A 20,208-nucleotide genomic window follows, 5' to 3' on the forward strand; every position below is an offset into this window, starting at 1 on the left:
AATAAATTACTTTGTGAAATATATTCAAATAGAAAACAGTTATTTTAAATTGTAATAATATTTCACAATATTACTGTTTTTACTGTATTTTTAATTAAATAAATGTAGCCTTGGTGAGCAGACGAAACTTCTTTTAAAAACATTAAAAATCTTAGTGGTTCCAAACTTTTGGACTGTACTGTATATGGTTAGGGCATCTCGCAGAGAAATATTGGATGAATAATTGGATGATTTGTCCATATAAGGGATTTCCTGGAACATAGGTTTTATGACCTCTATGAGTCTCGCTTGTAGACTTTCTGAATGAGGGCGCCCTCCGGTTACGAGTAGGAATGAAATAGACATAACAAATGTGTACTCAATAATACTTATAACATCCTATTTTGGATAAAAATAAGAAATATGATACTTCTCTCTAAAGAAATTTGAAGTAAACATTTGTGAATCCATAGGATTTCTTTTTCCAGTGTAGAGAAGTTTTTTTTTTCTCTCTCTCTCTATCGGTGGATGCATAAGATTTCCTGGCACATATTAAGAAATTACCTTCACAGATTTTATCATAAGAATTTAATATTTTTTATATATATAATAATAAAACTTTCTAATGATTTATAGGAAAATGAAGCAGTGTTTTCAAGTGCTTAACCAAAATGGATGGATGTTGTTTGCATTGTGATTAGTGATATTGGGCTGTATAAACAAAATTAACTTAGGGCCCTATTTTAACGATCTAAACGCAAAGTGTAAAGCGCACAGCGCAGGTGCACTCAGGGCGTGTCCAAATCCACTTTTGCTATTTTAACGATGGAAAAACGGTCCGTGCGCCGGGGCGCATTTTTGAAATGGGTTGTCCCTATTCTCTTAATGAGTAATGGGCGTAACGTTCAATAAACCAATCAGAGTGTCATCTCCCATTCCCTTTATGAGCGAGATGCGCTCGCGCCATGGTGGATTGCTATTTACATGGTGGAATTTGTTGGCGGAAAAGCTGAACGCTTTTCAAGCGAAGAAACCGATCTGCTCGTGCGCGAAGTTAAACGTTTAGTTAGAAGGTAAATGAAGTTACATTTTTATATTTATGCATTTTTATACACAATAATATTCTTTTACACTGTAATCCTTTTGTTTTTAATATTTGGCATGTTTGTGTGATGCGCATCCCTGTGTGTAATAAGCAAAGTCGACGCGCCCAGAGGCGCAGTTTCTACCAACGCGCTCTAACAAAAAAATATTGCGCCATTGGCTTTAGACTTTAGACCAGGTTTGAGTTGGTCTATGGCGCAGTCTATTTTCAGCTCCTTAAAATAGCAATGCGCCTGAACACACCTCTTTTTTAGACCAGAACGCCCATGGGCGCACTAACTGGCGCAAATGCATTTACTAATTTAAGGACGTGGTGCTGACCGGGAAAACACGAACGGCGCCGGACGCAAACTAGCAAACACACTTGCGCTGCGCCTTGCGTCGCATTGCGCCAGGTGTATTATAGGGCCCTTAATGTTAAGAAAGAGGTGTTATGTTTATGCAGTCTGCTATTTTTGGCAAATAAAGAAAATGATTGTCTGAAAGCATTTCTGTTTGTGTGCCCTGTCAGTCACATGCCTGTTTAAGTGAGGAACTGCACTACTTGTGGTTGTTTTCAGACATAGTAATAGATGTTTTATACTTGTGCTACAATTGTGTGACCTGTGCTACACAGCTTTCAAAATCTTGTAGTGATTTGGGATTAGCCTCCCAAGAGGGCACCACAAATGTAGTTATTTATGGTCTTATAAATATTAATATTAATATACTTTGTATTAATAATAATATTGCGTCAGATGATTCCATCCTGTATTTCGGGGCACCAGATAAGGAATCTCACCTTGACAATAAAGAACAGTCATGAAAGATTGTTCACTGAATTAGAATTTTATAAATTGGAGGAAGTTTTTCATCTGACCAATCTGAAGGATTTAGTGAGATTCGGGTGAGCTTGTAGAGCCTCTGATTATCAACACAAGAATGAAACAGTTTGCAATAAAAATGAATTTATTAACAAAAAGATATCCACAAGAGTAAAATATCACACTCACTAAATACTACTAAGGAAAATGACTAAACAGCTAAGGAAAATGACTATACTACTAAGAAAACTGAATCAATAATCAAACAGAAACTACAAACTATGAATGCCAAGTAGATGAGCAATGGATTGGACGAAGGAATTAATGGGTGATTAGCAGTCTATGGGGGAGTCAGTTGTGGTTTTTCTGGATGCTGGTATGAAATGGTAAAAAAGCATTTACTATGAATACAGATAACGTGTCTGATGTATCTATCTGTATATGCTGACCCTAGATAAACAGTTTCTACACAAATAGCACTCTCATATAGCAACAACCTAATGCCAAGGCCTTTGGGAAAAGGTTTGGTTAGTTTATATTTACATTTCACTAAAGAGAAACGAGAAACGTCTTCCACTGGTATCCTTCTGTTTACAGTGGGAGAAACTGGATTGCTTTCCAACAGCTGCAGAGCTGCACTGAGTACTGGGGTCTTTGTGTAATCCAGAGAACTGTAGGTCAGACGGTGGTCGATCCGCAGGATCTTCTGTAGGTTAGAGGTACTTGAGTTATGCAGGTCAGGAGCCAAAGTCATCTGCAGAAGCAGTTGGGCTGCTTGAAGGTCCATGCGGTGAAAGGTATACTCCAAAGAGTCTAACCTTGGTCGTGCTGTTGTTCTTCCATCTAATCCCCACCTTTCCTGATGTGGTGATGTGATTGGGTCATAGCATTCCAGGTGTCTGCCCATCACTCCCACCTTTCATCCTGTAGAACTTGTTACATTGTCCCAAAATACACAATTAAATAAAACAATGTCTTTAGGACCATGGAAATGCTTTATTTCTTTTTCAAACCTTTCTCAATGTCCCTGTGGCAGTGTTCTGAACTCATAGAGTCCAACATTGATGTGAATTGGTTTAGGTATCACACATCTGTCTCAGTGGGTGCAATTGCAGCAATTGGCTTTTATTCCAGGTGCGGTTTTCCACTGTGTGTGCAGTTTCCTGGATGAGTAAAAAGACATATAGGACATGTTCCGTAAAGTATTCCTGTCCATTTTTGATGATTTCAAGCCCATATGGTTAAAAATGTTTCTTTGTTCTTGCTGTGCTCTAGCTAGAACCAGTTTGGTAGCCCTAGGAGTCCATGGCCATCCACACCTTGGACTCGGGCATGGAGGGCTGAAGTGAACAAAGGCAATTTGTGATAAGATTAGCCGGTGATCACTGGGCCGTTGATGTCATCTTTCCTGTCCTCCACCTTTGGCAGTCCTGATTACAATAATCATTTAGTTGTCATTGAGGGACCCATCACACTCTTTTGTATTAATCAATGTGGGACAAAAGGATGTCTGTTGTGAAGCTCTGGTGCCATCACATCTGCTGTTCACACTCTGTAGCACCACTGCTATGTGCCAAGTTAAAAGTACAGCCCTGAAACCCTACATAAACCTAACCGATAGTGTTAACAAAAGCGAACATGAGATAATAAATTACAAAACTATGGTTTTGAGGTCATAACATAATATTATGCAAGAAACTGCATGAAAATAAGTCTTTATTAATCAATAATCTACCCCTGTAATCATAATTTGTTTAAAAAGGAATAAAAGTTGTTGGTGTTTTACTGCCACTAGTGTTCATTTCAGCTGGGAACTGCATTTAATTGAATGTACAGGTATGTTTTTGGAGTTTTGCAAAAATGTAGGGTAAAGGCACATTGGTTGCAATGACAGGCGGCATATATGTGAGGTTGAGACTTAAAAACATTTGGGGGAAAAATGTGAAATAGAGAACAAGTGTGTAAGTTTCCATTATTCCAGCTTTTCCTGTTATTCAGTTTGTCTTAAAATCATTCACTTACTCTGCAATCTGATTTACACACTTTCCTCTATTTTTGTTGGAGTCAAACACCATCTTATATGTGCGTCTTTCTCACAGAACCCCAAGACTTCCCCCGTGGGAGAGGGGGAAAGTATTTTTAGCAGATGCACTTCTGTGTTGCTTGTCATCTCTTCGTCCCTCCTTTTTTTCCATATTTCCGAGTTCAGGTCCATGGGAAAGATATATCCTCCACCCAGTTTCTCACTTTCGCTCTGTTGCCATTGGCTTCCTGCCGCTGCTCGTCAACAATTCACTGCCCCAGGGAATACGTCTCCATAGTAACTGCCTTCGCTGAGGCAACTCGTCAGGATGTTCATTGGAGGCGGGTTTTTTCAGAGCGATTCAGCGATTTACATAGAGCCAAAACATGTCTTTTGACACTTGTCTAGAGAAGAGGAGGGAAAGATGACAAGAAAGAGAAAGGAGAAAGAAATGAAGGACAGAAAGTGCAAGAAAGCAACAAGAAAAAGAAAGATGTCAATCAATGAGAGAAAGCAAAACAAACCATTGCAAATAAAAAAGGATGGGTGAAGAAGTTCTGTCCGGGATGTAAAGGGCAAGAAAGAAAATTATTCCTGTGTATGCGTTTGTTTTTTATTAGTCCTTTTTCCTAAGGATCTTATGAGTATTCGCATGTAGTTATGCGTAAATTGTGTCTACCACGGTATGCGTATATTTACTTTTGTTTGCATAAACACTAAAACGTACAATACTGATGTATTGATAGCATCTAAAACTAATTTACATGGAATTAATTGGTTGATTCTGTATTTATGATCAATGAGATTTTGGGTCATGATGTGTGCTTTTGAGTGAAATTTATGTGACTTTGCGGAGTAGATCAATATGGTATGTTGTTAGTAAAATTATTGTCACTGTACAATTTTTGCTGGTTTCATTTTTTTTTTGTATATTGTTGAAAAGTTTTTTTGTTTAGGTTGTGTGTATGTTTGAGACCTATGAGTGTGAAGAAGGGAGGTTTCAATAACATGGGCTGCTATAAATAGAATTGGGTTCTGTCATCAATAAAGTTCATATTCCTCTGTCAGACTGTATATTTTGCCTGAACATGCAACTAGCCCACCACACATTCAACTAAATTGGTTTTAAAACTCCAACAAGCACAACTGTTTCTAATGATTTCATGTCCATACCATGTGGTATCTTCCCATTAGCAGTTCATGAGTTCCCTGAGGACATCTTCACCAAAGAACAGCTGAAGAGAGGTGCCATACTACTACACGTGCTATGTGTGAGTGAGATGCATCTATCTACCTATCTATATCTATCTATCTATTTATCTATCCATCTATCTATCTATCTATCTATCTATCTATCTATCTATCTTCTCTCTTCTCGTTGCAGGCCATCTATATGTTCTACGCACTTGCTATTGTTTGCGATGACTATTTTGTCCCCTCCCTGGAGAAGATCTCAGAGGTGAGTCTAGCCACCTGTCAGACATTTCAGCTGGAATAAGAATGACAACACGTTACTTTTTCGATTCCTCAGAAAACTAAGTGATGACAGCCTTGTTTCCCTGCTCCCATGGGTCAGCACTGATGCTATGTGTCATGAACTCTGTGTAAAGTGTTAATTAACAGATCAAGATTGGAAGGTGTGTTTCCTTTTGGGGAATTGCCTTTGTTCATGTTCCTTTAGGAAATTCCCTTTATTCCCAATTTGACAGGATTTAAGAATTGTGTCCTTTAAAACAACAAAGATTTATGCTACTGGGAACATTTGTCAGGATTTAAGATTTGCGTCCTTTAAAGCAGCAGAGATTCATGCTACTGGGAACCCTTGTGAAAAAGAAGTTAGCATACATTTAAAAAGAGTATTTATTATGGAACAAAAAAATACTTTAAAAGAATATACATAAGTTCAAACTGAATGCAATGTGTAATTCAATGAATACGTATTATAGTTTAAATTAAACCTGGTTGTGCTTTGGCTTGACCTTTCCATTGCCGATGGTTCAATACTAGTTGAGATATACAAAACATTTTTAATGGGCCCCAAACAACAAGTGCAACAAAGAGGCGTTTATGCTGCACGTATCATGAAAATACCATGCCAAACAGATTGCTTCACAAAGGACATATATATATATATATATATATATATATATAAAAGTACTATATCTGTAAAGTATATATACTTTGATAAGTATATATCAAAGACTACGGAATAACACAAGATGCGTGACTTGTATTGTTTTGAATGGGAGAAAGTGCAATGCACAATATGGTAGAATAAGTCCCGCCTTCTAAATAAGAGCCCATCGACGATTGATAAAGTCATTACATCACTGCAGCGGCTGTTAGAAGCTCCGGTTCCTATAGAAACCTTGTAGGAGCGTTTTAGTGAAGTACTTAACCAAGATAAATCAAGTGCTGATATGCAACGGCTGACGCGATGCACCTGACGCGATGCAGAGACTACAATGGTAAAAATGACGGTTATTTTGTCTACCGGTCATTAGAGCTAGCATTCTACTCACTTTAAATCACACACAGAGATAAAGTAGGTAAGATTACATTTATTTGATTGAAATAGAGAGAGAGAGAGATTGTGCATGTGAATTACCTTTGTCCATGCAGCGTCTCTTTATTAATAGTGAAGCTGTGTGTTGAATTACTAATTAAAAAACAGTGACGTTACCACCTTGTTGCTGAGAAATACAATGTAGCTTTTCAGTAGTAAAGTTATTTTAATAAAATAAAAGACGTGGGCAGTGCTGACAACAGGTTTCTGTGCTCCTAAATGTTTCTGTGTGTGCGATGCAAAATCTCTTATCTTTGTGAGTAACTGCATCAGATTAGCATTGACTGGAAAAGGGGATTATAAAGCGTACCATCTAAGTTATTCTTTTCACTCTTGTCATGAGTATGCTGGTTAAGATGGCAGAAAATGAGGCCCTTTGTCCAAGTCTAGTATTCAGCAGCTTCCCATCAGAGCTTTTATGGATAACCTCAGGATGAGTTTTAAACCTGCCAAATCTAGGGGCAAGAGGGGTAAGTGGTGGACAAGTTTTGTTTCTTTTTGGATGGCATTGTAATTCCATTTTTCACTGAGAAACCAGTCAAGAGCCTAAGCAAGGTCTTCAATTGTATACTCAGGGATGCTACGTCTATCTAATAGTTAAGGAGCTCGAAAACTGGCTCACCACAGTGGACAAGTCTGGCCTACCTGGTAGGTTCAAAAAATGGTATTTTACCTCAAATCCTCTGGCCTCTGCTGGTGTATGAAGAAACTCTATCAAAAGTGGAGATATTGGAGAGGAAGGTCAACACCTATCTCCGTAGATGGCTTGGTCTGCCTCGTAGCCTCTATAGTGTAGCACTATATGGGTGGAGCAACAAACTTCTGCTACTGATTAGCAGTCTCAATGAAGAGTTTAGGGTGGCTCATACAAGAGAGACAGTGCTCTATCGAGACTCCAGGGACTCAAAAGTGGAATCATCAGGTATAATGGTGCAGACAGGCAGGAAGAGTAGAGCTCGAGAAACCATGGAAATAGCATAATCTTGGCTGAGACAGAGGGCATTTGTGGGCACAGTGGTGACAGGGAAGGGGCAGGGCTGGGAGCTATCCCAGCCACGTTATGAAAAGGCCCTGGGTGTGGATAGACCAAGATGGTGGGGGTGCGGCAGCAGGGTGATTGGACAAGGTGGGAGGGTGCACTGCAGAGGAAGATCTCATAGTCTGAGATCTGGCAGGTAGAACCCTGTGGATTAAATTCTTAGTCCAAGCCTACCCAGCCCAACTAATCTCCACATTTGGGGCAAGAACGATTCTCCAGTATGCCTGCTATGCCCTGGAAGAGGCTCACTCGAGCACATCCTCAGTAGCCGTCCAAAAGCCCTGGGCCCATTATCGCTGGTGACAAGACCAGGTTTGCACAGTTGCAGATGCCATTTCAAAAGCCATCTCCAATAACAAGCAGATCCACAGCCATATAAACATTGCCTTTGGAAGGGCTGGTGCACAGCTGCAGTTAGAGAAAAAAATAAAAAAAGGAGCAGCTGGTCTTCTTACATCAGCTTCAGATTGGGAGATGCAGGTTGACTCGGGGAGGCAACCCAAGTTCCCAGACCAGATATCATTAAGACCAGATATGGTGTTAATATCAAACTGTACAAAGCAGGTGTTTTTCATAGAGTTAATAGTTACCTGGGAAGACCATGTGGAAGAGGCAAATGAGCGGAAAAGGTCTAAGTACCAGGAGCTGGTGGATTGCCAAAGGAGAGGCTGGAAGGCACGTTGTTGGCTATAGAGGGTTTGCTGGCTATTCTATGTGTAAAGTATACACTTTACCTGGCATATCTGAGGCTGTAAGAAGTAGAACAATTAAGTCTACGATGGAAACTGCAGAGAGAGCCTCTAGATGTCTGTGGTTTAGGAGGAGTGATTCGTGGGCTGATGCTGCTGGGACCAAGTCGGAGTCTGTTCAACCCTAGCTGGGTCGCCTAAGGGAGTGTGTATGATGTTGAAAAACCCGAAACACACAGGGAGCTCAGGAACATCACTTGGGATGTGTCCGATTCTGATAGCTTAAGTAGGACTTGTGTACATATTTTTATGTATTTTTATAATTGCTTCTATTGTCTTCGAAATGTATGCAGAATGTACTGACAAGCATTTATGGCAATCTAAATATATTTTATTGTCATTTCTAATGAAACGTAGATGATGTATTTTAGTATATTTGTTGTTGTTTAGAGTTTGTAATGATGAAGTTGTAATTTAGTACCTTTAAAATATAATGTAATATTTGATAACAATAAATTAATATTATCTGCAGGTACAATTTAATTATTTTTATATATAGATATATATTTGTAAATTACAGGTGCACATTTGGAACAATTAATCACATTTCTTTTTCACAAGGGAAGATTAGTTGAAGTACATGGCATTTAATGTGGCATCCATGAGTGCAGATAAATATCTTGAAACATTGTGTAGGACACTGTACAAGAAATTTTCAAAAAGACAGTTTATTCATTATTTGCACATTATTGCTAGTACCCATGATTAATCATCTACTGCATATGATGTTCTTCACTAGAATCTACAGTTGAGTGAAGACGTGGCTGGAGCTACTTTTATGGCTGCAGGAAGTTCAGCTCCTGAATTATTTACTTCTTTAATCGGTCAGTTTGCTTTTGCACTACCTTTGAACCTCCACTTAATTGGTTATAATTTCACATAACATGTAAGATGCGCACATACTACTATTTTATACATTTACTATTTTATATATTACATTACAAACCCATTGAACACAAAGGGAGACATTTTAAATTTTAAAGATGTTCTTTTTCCAGAATGACATGACTTTCAGTCAAGCTTATGTTTAAACTGTTCAATACTTTATACATTATAGTATGACTTTCTTTTACAATATGTCATTTCCTGTATATATGATTTGAAACTGTGTATTATAAAAAGCAGCATACGTTACCAGGGACTGTCAAGCTCCACAAAGGACAGAAATTTAAGTCATTATTTACTGAAAATCTCGTTCTCTGCCATTCATGCAAAAACCAATGACATTAGATCTCATTGAATAAATAAGCTTTGAAGGTTACAATAGAGGGGAAGATAACAAATTAATAAATAGTTAAATTTTAGTTTGTTTCCCTAAAAAGCTATTATATTTCTTCAGAAAAAAAAAAAAAAACTTTCTTCGAAAGTTATCCTTTTTGTTCCTTGGATGAAATTTATACAGGTTTGGAACAACATCAAGGTAAATTTATCATAGATGCTCTTTATCAAACTAATTAAATGGCTAAACTGTGCATTTTTACCAAATTCAATTCAATTCATTGTATAGCGCTTTTCAAGATATATATAGACAATTTCAAGACCACTGAGTTCTTTTTTTATAATTTAAACCACATGGTAAAATGTGAAATTTGTTAAATAATCAATGTAATTTCTCTGTGTCGCTTATTGTTACTATTGTCCATGTGCTTGACTGGCAGGTGTATTTATCACAGAGGGGGACGTCGGAGTAGGAACCATTGTAGGATCAGCTGTCTTTAACATACTGGTCATCATTGGAGTGTGTGGCATCTTTGCCCGTCAGGTACACATACTGATCTATCAAACTGAGGTCATCATTCATTCCTCTTAACTTAGGAGAAGATTTTAGCAGAAGCGTAATTATTAAAGGGGTCATGACAAAAAAAAAAATCAGAATTATGATTATTTAAATGTGCAATTGCGAGTTATAAAGTCAGAATTTTGAGATATAATCTAGTTTAATGAAACGTAGCGGTTATTAACCAATTTATGGATGAAATATGAATATAATAATTCATAAGATTATGAATAAATTATGATTCATATATCGACCCAACGGGGAATTAAACATATATTGTGAATCAATTACAACGAATTATAATCAATTACATATATGATTAGTTCTGGTTTAATAATTATTTAGAGAAACTGTTCGTTTGTCCAGCAAACTAAGTCCCTCACAGAATATTATAAACAGAGTTATTATCTGGCCATGAAAATAACTTGCTATTATAACATCAAAGCATAAAGCGATCGAAAAACGTTAAAGTGACTTGGTTTTCAGCTGAAAGAACAAACAGAACAATCGAGCGTGAATAACGTTTTAATATATGCAAACTACGAATACAGAGGTTATACATCTAAATATATATACAAGAAAATACACACCTATGTACAAGAGTGGAAGTAGAGAAGGAAAGAGAGAAGGCAAGTAGAAAACTCACAACCAGTCCTAAGCCAGCACAGAAATCAGTTTCATCATCTAAGATTGAGAAACGGCAGTATACTTGCATTGGTTGCGTGTGTCGAATTTCAGGTTAGCGCTGGTGCAGTTCGTTGGCTTCCTCCGTTCAGCGGGAAGGTTTGAACTGAGGACGAGAGTGAGTTTCGCTGGAAGATGGCGATCCCGAAGCTGAGCGCGATGGCAGCGCGTGGTCACCGGAGAGGTCCGGGAAAAACGTGCACGAGATGCTCGTGAGACAATCGGGAGAGAACACACAAGAAATTGTGCGTCTTTGCTTTTATGACAGATAAGCCGACACACCTCCTTGAGGTGGGGTAGCCAATAACATGGGTGCAAAGTTGGCGGGAAAGCTTTCCCTTTGTTTGGCCTCACGACTTAATCCAATGATTTATGACTACCAGATCAGATCTCCAAAAGGAGTGTGTTCTTCACAGTATCATTAAACACATAGAAAAATGCATTTGTCAGCTGTGTGACAAATCTAAGTGAATAGCTCGTGTCCGGAGCTTTACGGAGAGACCAAACTCGATAGGTCAGAAAGGCATAGGAGAGAAGTTATGGTTTACAGACAAAATTATATCGTTAAAATGCACACTAGCACAAATACACTCATTTAAACACTAGGAAACATGCATAGGCCCTAAAATACTATGTGATGGATATATTTCAGCATAGTTGTATTTTACATATACAGTCAAAAATGTATGATTGTGTGTTTCTATATGTGTCTGTGTGTGTGTTTTTGTGTGTCCCTGTGTGTGTGGGGTGTTGGAATGTGGATCTGGTCAGTCTCTGGGGGGGGGGTGCTCCTTTTGAAGTCACCAAAGTGAGGAAGTTGCACCTTTCTGTTTATCCTCGCAGGTCCACAAAAGTGTCAAGTGGGCTCATCTTTGGCAGATCTGTTCAGAGCCGCGATGAGGTTTTACAACCCAGTCCAGCATGCTAAAAGCGTTCTGAACATACCAAAGTTTATTGATTATCCTGATACGTGTGCATCCACTACACTACAATTGCATGAAAAATTCTGAACAGTGAAATAAAAAGTCGCAATTACCTTTTTTATTCCATGGCAGAAACAAGCTTCCATAGGTTCACCTATAATGTTAATAGAATTATTATTATTTTTTTTTTATTTTTTTTTGCACACAAAAAAAAGACATTTTATATATTATATTCTTATTTCAAAAATGATTATTTTCAAACTTCATTCTGACCCTCTGTCTGAAATTATTAGTTTTTAAGGGGTGGCTCCTTTAAAGTAGAAATGAAGCAGTCAGTCACATTAACATTATTTAGTAAATGTATTTCCACTCTAATAAAAAATTATATTTTTATATTTTACATTATATAGCAAACACAATAAATGTAACCATTTAAAGGGAAAAAGTTGCCACCATCTTGCAGTACTGCAACCTGTGATGTCATGATTAGTTGGCTCCATTGGATTAATGAAGATTATTATTATAATCATTATGATTCTTTTATGGTTAATATTAAATAATATCTTAACTACTGGGCTCCAACTGTACATTATTATTAACTAATATCCTTTTTTTAATATATAGTTTCGATTCTGGTCTTTGATTTTTCTGCTTTTACTAGATGTAATCATTACTAGTAATAGATAAACTCATATTATCTATAGTAGTTGTTGACCAATAGAGCTCCAGTGCTATTTGCAAAGCAATACTGGGCTGATAATAAAAAAAACTAAACAAAATGGGTGAACAAAAGTATTTTAGGGAAATTTGGTTAAAAACTTTATTGCATGTAATGCAAAATAATAAAAAAAATAAATAAATAAAAAAAAAAGATGATGGTAAGGAAGATGACAGGATTAGGGATAATGTTTGGGGATTATCCAGCATCCTGGATTACCTGATTGGTAAATGTGGAGTCACGGTAAGAAATATTTATTTTGCGGTTGGCATCAGCTTTGATCTCTGTATGTTGTGTAATGACAAATGGGTGTTTATAATGGTTGGTGTTCCTATTCATTTCTGACAGTAATTTTGGCAACATATTGGGCAAGAATAACTATGGAAATCTTGAGACAGTGGGACTGAATGTCTGAATGTGTATCGGGAAGTAAAACATTACTGTACATCGGCAGTTTATGAAAATGGAATCTTTTGTCCGTTGCTTTAACACTCTAAACTCATTTTTATCTGAGTTTATCGCTGTATCTGTCTTTATCTGTAATTATCTGTCCTCCACTGTCTGTCTTTAACTGTTTCTCTACCATTGTATCTGTTGAACTCATGCAAGAAAACCAACCCCTGTGACATCACAGGTTGCAGTACTGCAATATGGCGGTGCCCTTGCTACAAAAGCTTTAACAAAACATTCAGTATTTGTTCTTTTAAATGGTTTCATTTATTGTGTTTGTTATAGAATTGTTATATAATTTTTGACTAGAGTGGAAATCCGTTTACTAAAAATTTGTTTACTTACGGTTTGCGCTGTAGCTGCTGTCAGATCCAAAACAGTTAGCTGCTTCATCTTTCATCAAAAGTTCCTTTGTGAACTTTCCATTACACTGTGCTTTGTTTACAAAACAATCTGTCAAATGCTCTGAACAAACATATAATCCTCTAACATGATCCATGACGCCATTAAAATGAACTATCCACTTGTTTCTGATGCAGGCAACCTTCTAAAGGTATACAGAGATGCAAACAGGCTTTTAAGCTTTGACGCTTGCAGGATGTTTTAATAGTACAAATATCACTTATATGTCAAAAGGTTAAGGAAAATTTGATTTCTCATGTCATGACCCTTTTAATGATAAGAGGCACAACTGTACAGAGTTAGTTTAGCCATTCTTTATTATAATCACATTGAACACAAATGTACTGAACAATTGAAATAAGCATATTGCCACAGTTTCTCGTGTCCATTTGTGTCCTAGACGGTGACCCTTACCTGGTGGTCTATGTTCAGAGACTCGCTCTACTACATCTTCTCAGTGTTGGCCTTGATTTTGGTGAGTGTATGGGTGGCTGTACATATGAGAGTGGATAAAAGAAAAGGGAAATAGTTTAAAGCAATTTATATCGTTTTAAATTGTTTTCACATATGGGGGTTTGCAGGGGAACTACAGGGGATTTGTGAGTTAATGAAAAGCTAATTAAATAATTAAATGTAACATTAACCAAATTGGGCTACAGAATTCATTGAAATAAAACTAAAATAGCAATATATATTATTAAATCAAGATTATCAAATCAAAGAAGTTCCCTTTCAAGTGGAACTCAGTGCTGCATAATGACGCTGATGCTATGAGAACACTTCTGCATGAGCCGGTGTCTGAAGCACGTGTGGAAAACGCCAATCTTGATTGGCCAACAGCATGGTCAGTTGACGTAGCATCAGCACATTAGTAGACTTCTAGCACGTCACCAGCTTCTTTGTCTTCAGGAAACCATTTGTTTACATGTGTGTGGAAAGTCCTATGTGTTTGTTAGGAATTAGATGAAATAGGCATTAGTTTGTCTACAATGTATGAATGGAAAACATTTAAGATGTGTGTCACCACGCAATTTGTGAACAAGCAAACAGTTCAAAGGAGCAATCTATGTATGAAATGTACCGACGTATACAGGTGTGCACTTTAGGGAGTTTCAGTTTAAGCTCCAATTCCGTTTGACTTTCTTCTGAAGGGACTTAGGTCTCATGTTTGCAGAGGCATGACATAGATTACAAGTCTGCAACAAAATAAGGCAGGAGGACATGTTGAGCAGCTCTTTAAGTTAAACGCCAAATAAGCATCAGGCCCGAGATTTGGAAACTGTAGGACTGGCCCCTGAGGGGTGCCAGCTCATAGATTCTGGTCTCTCAACCGATGTTGTTGAGATCATCCTAAATGATAGGGCTCCCTCCACGAGGAAACTTTGTCTTAACCTCATCTCTTGCATCACAGCCTCAGAGAAGTTTCTGACTTTTCTTAAGAAAGTAGGAGACTTGCAGGCCCTTTCAGTTGCTCCCTCCTGCTTAGTTTTTTTCCCCATGGACTGGTCAAAGTTTTATTGTACCTGAGGCCGGGTGACGCTAGGGGCTGTTTTCGACCACCCATCCGTTATCCTCCAAGCCTTTTCTCCTCCACTGTTTGACTTGCAAAAGTAAAAAAGTCTTCATCTCTTGTCCCCAGTCAAGATCTTGAGGATTTACGTTGGCCGCTCAGGCTTGTGGTGTAAATCTGATCAGTTACTAGTCGGCTTTGGAGACCATGGCAGAAGCACTTATCGCCAGAGTTTTTCAAGACGTTTTTCGACATGTCTTTGTGTTCATACCCAAGCGATTTTCACTGGTGATTTGCCGAGTGAACGTGCATATTCACTCCCTGACAGTGTATGGCACTTGTGCTTAGTGCAAGTGAACGGTAGTGCAAATAAAAATACGGATATAAAATGGTATATATGGCATATACTGTACATGACATGAGGAGATGGTGGTCAGAAATGGAAGTGCAAATAAGTCACAATGACAGTAGTGCAAGTAAATGGTAGTGCAAATAAACATTTATGAAATAAACATTCTCAAATATATTTCTTGAATGTAAAAAAAACAAAAAACAATAAAAATGCAGAAATAAAATGGCATATAATACACATCTATTGGTGTGGCCAAGAACTGGCAAAGAACTTTGTCTAATTACTTCCTCTTCATCGTCTTCTTAGGTATCAATGTGTGCTTGGCAAGATTGTTTTGTGCTTGAACACCACCAAGTCGTGTTTTATTGTAACTTCAGTAGCTCCAGGCACGTGAACAAAAGCTCCAATCTCATTGGTCGGACAGTTTTTAACGTGTCATGTCAAACCAAAAAAACGAACCCAAGGTGTTTTTTTATGACACTTTTACGCCTGGCGGGTTGCGCGTTGATGTACACACTCAAATTGGTGCCCTTTATTTAGTCACGAGGCGTTAAATGTCAGTGATAAGAGCACGAGATAATCGTCCCGGTGAGCCATTACAAGATGTTTGTGCTGCAGCAGGCTGGTCCTCTCCATATACATTCATAAGATTCTACTTTTTGGATATGAATTCAACCCCAGGATCTCGGGTCCTTATGGGTTTTTTGTTTGGATTATTCCTTATGCACAAATTCATATAGTTGTTCGATTTCAGTTACCTGTGGGATGCATGGTAGGTTTCATCTTTGGGTAATGAGGCACACTACCCTTGGAGTGTACGTCTCTTGGGGCTTTTTTCGAATTAATATATCTTTATATGTTTGTGCTTCGGCAGGCTGGCCCTTTTCACACACATTCATGCATATTTATTATTGAATTGGATTGACCCCAGGCTTTGACTCCTTTGGGTTAAAGGGTTAGTTCACCAGAATAAACTAACCAAAGGGTTTGTGCTTGTGCATATTTCACAATTTTGTTGGTCAGGTATTTTTTCAGTAGGGCAACGTGGGTATTAACATTCCCATAGCATCAACGTCATGATGCAGCGTTGAGTTCCATTCAAAAGAGAACGTCTCAGGTTACGTATATAACCCGGTTCTGTCGCTTTGCCATCCTTCACGCAATTGCTGAAGACAAATCAAATCTGGTGATGTGCATTTCAGGCATCTACTGACCACACTGTTGGCAATCAATATTGGCGTTTTCTACATGTGCTTCAGACACTGGCTCATGCAGCTTTCCCATAGCACCAACATCATAACGCAGCGTCTTGTTCCCTTGTTGGTTCTTGTAAAGAGCGAACCCAAGTATGAATATTCTTAAAATTTCCAAACTGTTCCTTCCTATCACAACGTCATATATAATTATTTATATATATAATTTTAAAATCAAAATAAAAAAAGAATCAAAATAAATCACTAACTAAAAAATTATTCAATAATTTATCTGTTTTTCTTGTGACCATTAACCGTCAACAGAGAACTGTGAACATGTGAATGTGTCGTTAAATGATTGTAATATTAACTTAAGATCTCAGGGGATACTTCAAGTAAATATTTTACATCTTAGGGGTTCGGCTGAAAAAAAGTTTAGGAACCCCTTAAAAGTTGTCACGGAGACGAACTCCGTGATTCCCTCCTCTGGCCATCGGAGGGAACCATCACCCGAATATTAGCACACACACTCACCCACACTACATTTCCCATAAGCCCGTACCTTGGACTGATTACACCTGCAGCTGAATCACATTACCCGGACTATAAAGGACTGCCATATCCACCTGTCAGACGCGAAGTCTTGTTTTGCCGTGGTGAACAATTCCGAGCGTTATTTCCTGTTTGATTACTTGTTGCTGTCTGCCTGTATACCCGTCTACGATCCATTGCCGCCTACCTCTGACGTCTGCCTGTTTTCCCGTTTCTGTGAGTGTTATCTGCCAGCCCTGACTTACTGCCTGTCTGACCACGATTCTGCCTGTTCCTTACATACCAGTTTGCTCCTGTCTGACCCTGCCTGTATTACTACGATTCTTCTAATAAAGCATGCAAATGGATCAATGCCCGAGTGATGATTCGTTACAAAAGTATAAACAGTGAATAATGACTGTCAGCGCTAGTCTCTAGATTTACTTCTGTGATGTTTTAATTAAAAATATACATGAAGAATTCCTCATCAAATCCCAGTCATTTAACCCCTTCATTTGTCTACTTTCTCAAGGTTATCTATGATGAACAAGTTGTATGGTAAGTTTTGCAACTGTATGTTTCTTCTACACCCATGTCCACATGTTCAAGCGGAGTAGTATCATTATTTAGAAGCATTAGAAAGTTAATATATTTATACTTATATGAGATCTTTATACATATGTGAGTTGTATTCGCTAACATTTTTTGTATCCATTATTATAGGTGGGAATCCATGCTTCTGATCTCCATGTATGGAGTCTATATCCTTATCATGAAGTGAGTATAAATAATGCTGTTCTCCATTACAGTGCCTTTAGAAAGTATTCAGAGTTGTATTCGAAAAGTAAAGAATTAGTGAAGAACCAGATTAACATGCAATTAAGTGTCAGAAAACAATTTTGCATTCATATTTTAGAAGTATATTCTTTCAAAGTGTTATTTTCACTTCTTTTTAAATGTTTTATAAAGTGTACTTCTTTTTCACATGGAATGTCATGATGACGTGCAAAATATATAACACAAAAAGAAACCAACAACAATAATTCAAGTAATTAAGTACTTTACAACTTTGGAGAGGATATTGCTCCACCTAAAATACTTTCAGAAAAGGCAAGACACTTGTCAAGTCTTATTTAGTTTTATTAGTATAGCATTTTTTAATACATACTGTTTCAAAGCAGTGTTACTTTTGGAACTTGTGTCTGAAAACTTCAAGTGAGCAAGTCAAAGGCTATCGTATTAAGGAAAAACTCCATAGATGGTTAGGTTTGAGAAGAAGAAACCCTGGGAAGAACTAAGAAAGTGTAACATGTAATCCCAGAATTAATACTGAAGTACTCGTTGTCTTTGTCTGGCTCTAAATCCCAAATAATAAAGACTTATTAAATAACTTATTAAATAAAGACTTATTAAATAATAGCTGAAACGTCTTTTACACAGACCTCCCTCTTGCTTCAATCATATCAATTTTCAAGTGTCTCGTCTCTTTATTGGTATGGGTTAAGAATCTCCAAATTCAAGCTAATGCATGGCACCTCTTCCCTCCATATGAGAGAAAGGACCATATTTCATTTATTGTTTAGAAAGGCGCCTGGATGAGCAACAGTGTTGTACAAAAAACACAACTTCTAAGAGATAAGGATCTTCTAGATGACAACAGTCTTCATTAAGCACCTTTTAAGGCCATTAGAGGAGGCTTGAGCTGTCTGAGACTGAGATAAACATCCCTGCTCTCTATTTTATGGGAGGAGGGAAGCTAAAGCATGTTTTGTTGCAGATGTGTTGATAATATTAGATATTACATATTTATCCCATACAGATACAACAACCCTGTTGAAAAGATGAGGAGTATGTTGTGTTTTGGAGGCATTATGTCCCCACCAAGTGCCTTAAAGGGATAGTTCACCCAAAAATGAAAATTTGATGTTTATCTGCTTACCCCCAGCGCATCCAAGATGTAGGTGACTTTGTTTCTTCAGTAGAACACAAATGATGATTTTTAACACCAACCATTGCCGTCTGTCAGTCAAATAATGCGTGTCAATGGGAACTCTATCAATAAGAGTCAAAAAAACATGCACAGACAAATCCAAATTAAACCCTGCGGCTTGTGACAGCACATTGAAGTCCTAAGACACGAAACGATCGGTTTGTGTGAGAAACCGAACAGTATTTATATAATTTTTTACCTCTAATACACCACTATGTCCAACTGCGTTCAGCGTTCGGTTAGTGAGGTCTGATCGCGCTCTGACAACGGCAATGATGTCTCGCGCTTTGCTTCAATGAGTGCCAGACATCACTGCCGTTGTCAGAGCGCGATCAGACCTCACTAAGCGAATGTTGAACACAGTTGATAAACATCAAATTTTCATTTTTGGGTGAACTATCCCTTTAAGAGAAACAGCGACTAACATATTTATTGGTACATTTTGAAAAACTATAGTGTGAATAATTAACAATGAATTTTAAGAATTTACATTTGTGTCACACATTTCAAAGTTCCTAAAAATGATAATTTTTTATACAGCACAGCTTCATGACAGATAAGTATGCATGTAAGTAATAATGAAATGTGCTTAAAATATATGATGAAATTAGGTAAATCGAACAAGAATAATTTTCACAAAAACAACATCAAAATAATGCTCTTACGCATTGTATATAATATGTTTTTAGCACTGAATACTTAATTTTATTTGGGATCCCAATTGGTTGGTTCACTTCTGACGTACGTCTCCATTCCCTTCTTCAGGGAACGAGGGTTACATACATAACCGAGACGTTCCCTTCAGTCGGTTACATTCGACATACGTCAGAAGTGAACCAACGAATTAGGATCCCAAATAAAACGCCACAGTTACTGACCCCCTCCAGTGCCCAGCGTAAGCTCCAGCCACCCGGCACACCTTGAGGCAGAGAAGGGGGCAAGCTTACACTGAAAGAGTCTACTGCTGTTCCACATGACCCTTTCAGTAAGACTTAGATAACACTGGGAAAACGAACCCATAGGGGACACTGCAGAAGCCACAACCTACCCAGAGGGGGAGGTATTTCATGAAAATACACATATGGACTGGCCGTGAACAGTGCGCATATGGAGTTCCTGGGATGGCTTCAGCCTGGCACAGGGGGAGACACATCTGACAGGAACGACAGAGTGGGCTCTGTCAAGGGTAAGACACGGGCTCACCGTAGGGAGTTAACTGTGGACAATACACATATGGGACCGCTTAAGTAAAGGGGTCACAACTAGGGGTGTCGCAATATACCATTATTGACGATAACCGTGATATTCAAAGCATGCCATATCGATATCGTGTTAATTTAGGGTGTGACGATTATACCGGTATTGGCGATAACCACAGTATTTAAAATGAATAGGACGCTTATGATATCATGACA

At 38.0% G+C, this 20,208-nt stretch overlaps 1 protein-coding gene across 1 annotated transcript in view; it reads left to right on the forward strand.

The window, feature by feature from the left end:
* The window catches only part of LOC137030846 (sodium/potassium/calcium exchanger 3), a 67,481-nt gene that overhangs the window by 36,272 nt on the left and 11,001 nt on the right, over positions 1-20,208 (forward strand). The window contains exons 3-9 of the mRNA XM_067401318.1: positions 5,104-5,180; positions 5,294-5,368; positions 9,003-9,087; positions 9,922-10,025; positions 13,618-13,692; positions 17,336-17,361; positions 17,527-17,580. Coding sequence (XP_067257419.1) covers positions 5,104-5,180; positions 5,294-5,368; positions 9,003-9,087; positions 9,922-10,025; positions 13,618-13,692; positions 17,336-17,361; positions 17,527-17,580 — 496 coding nt within the window. The remainder of the gene's footprint in view (positions 1-5,103; positions 5,181-5,293; positions 5,369-9,002; positions 9,088-9,921; positions 10,026-13,617; positions 13,693-17,335; positions 17,362-17,526; positions 17,581-20,208) is intronic.

The sequence above is a fragment of the Chanodichthys erythropterus genome, chromosome 11 (genome assembly GCF_024489055.1).
Source record: "Chanodichthys erythropterus isolate Z2021 chromosome 11, ASM2448905v1, whole genome shotgun sequence".
NCBI classification, from domain to species: domain Eukaryota; kingdom Metazoa; phylum Chordata; class Actinopteri; order Cypriniformes; family Xenocyprididae; genus Chanodichthys; species Chanodichthys erythropterus.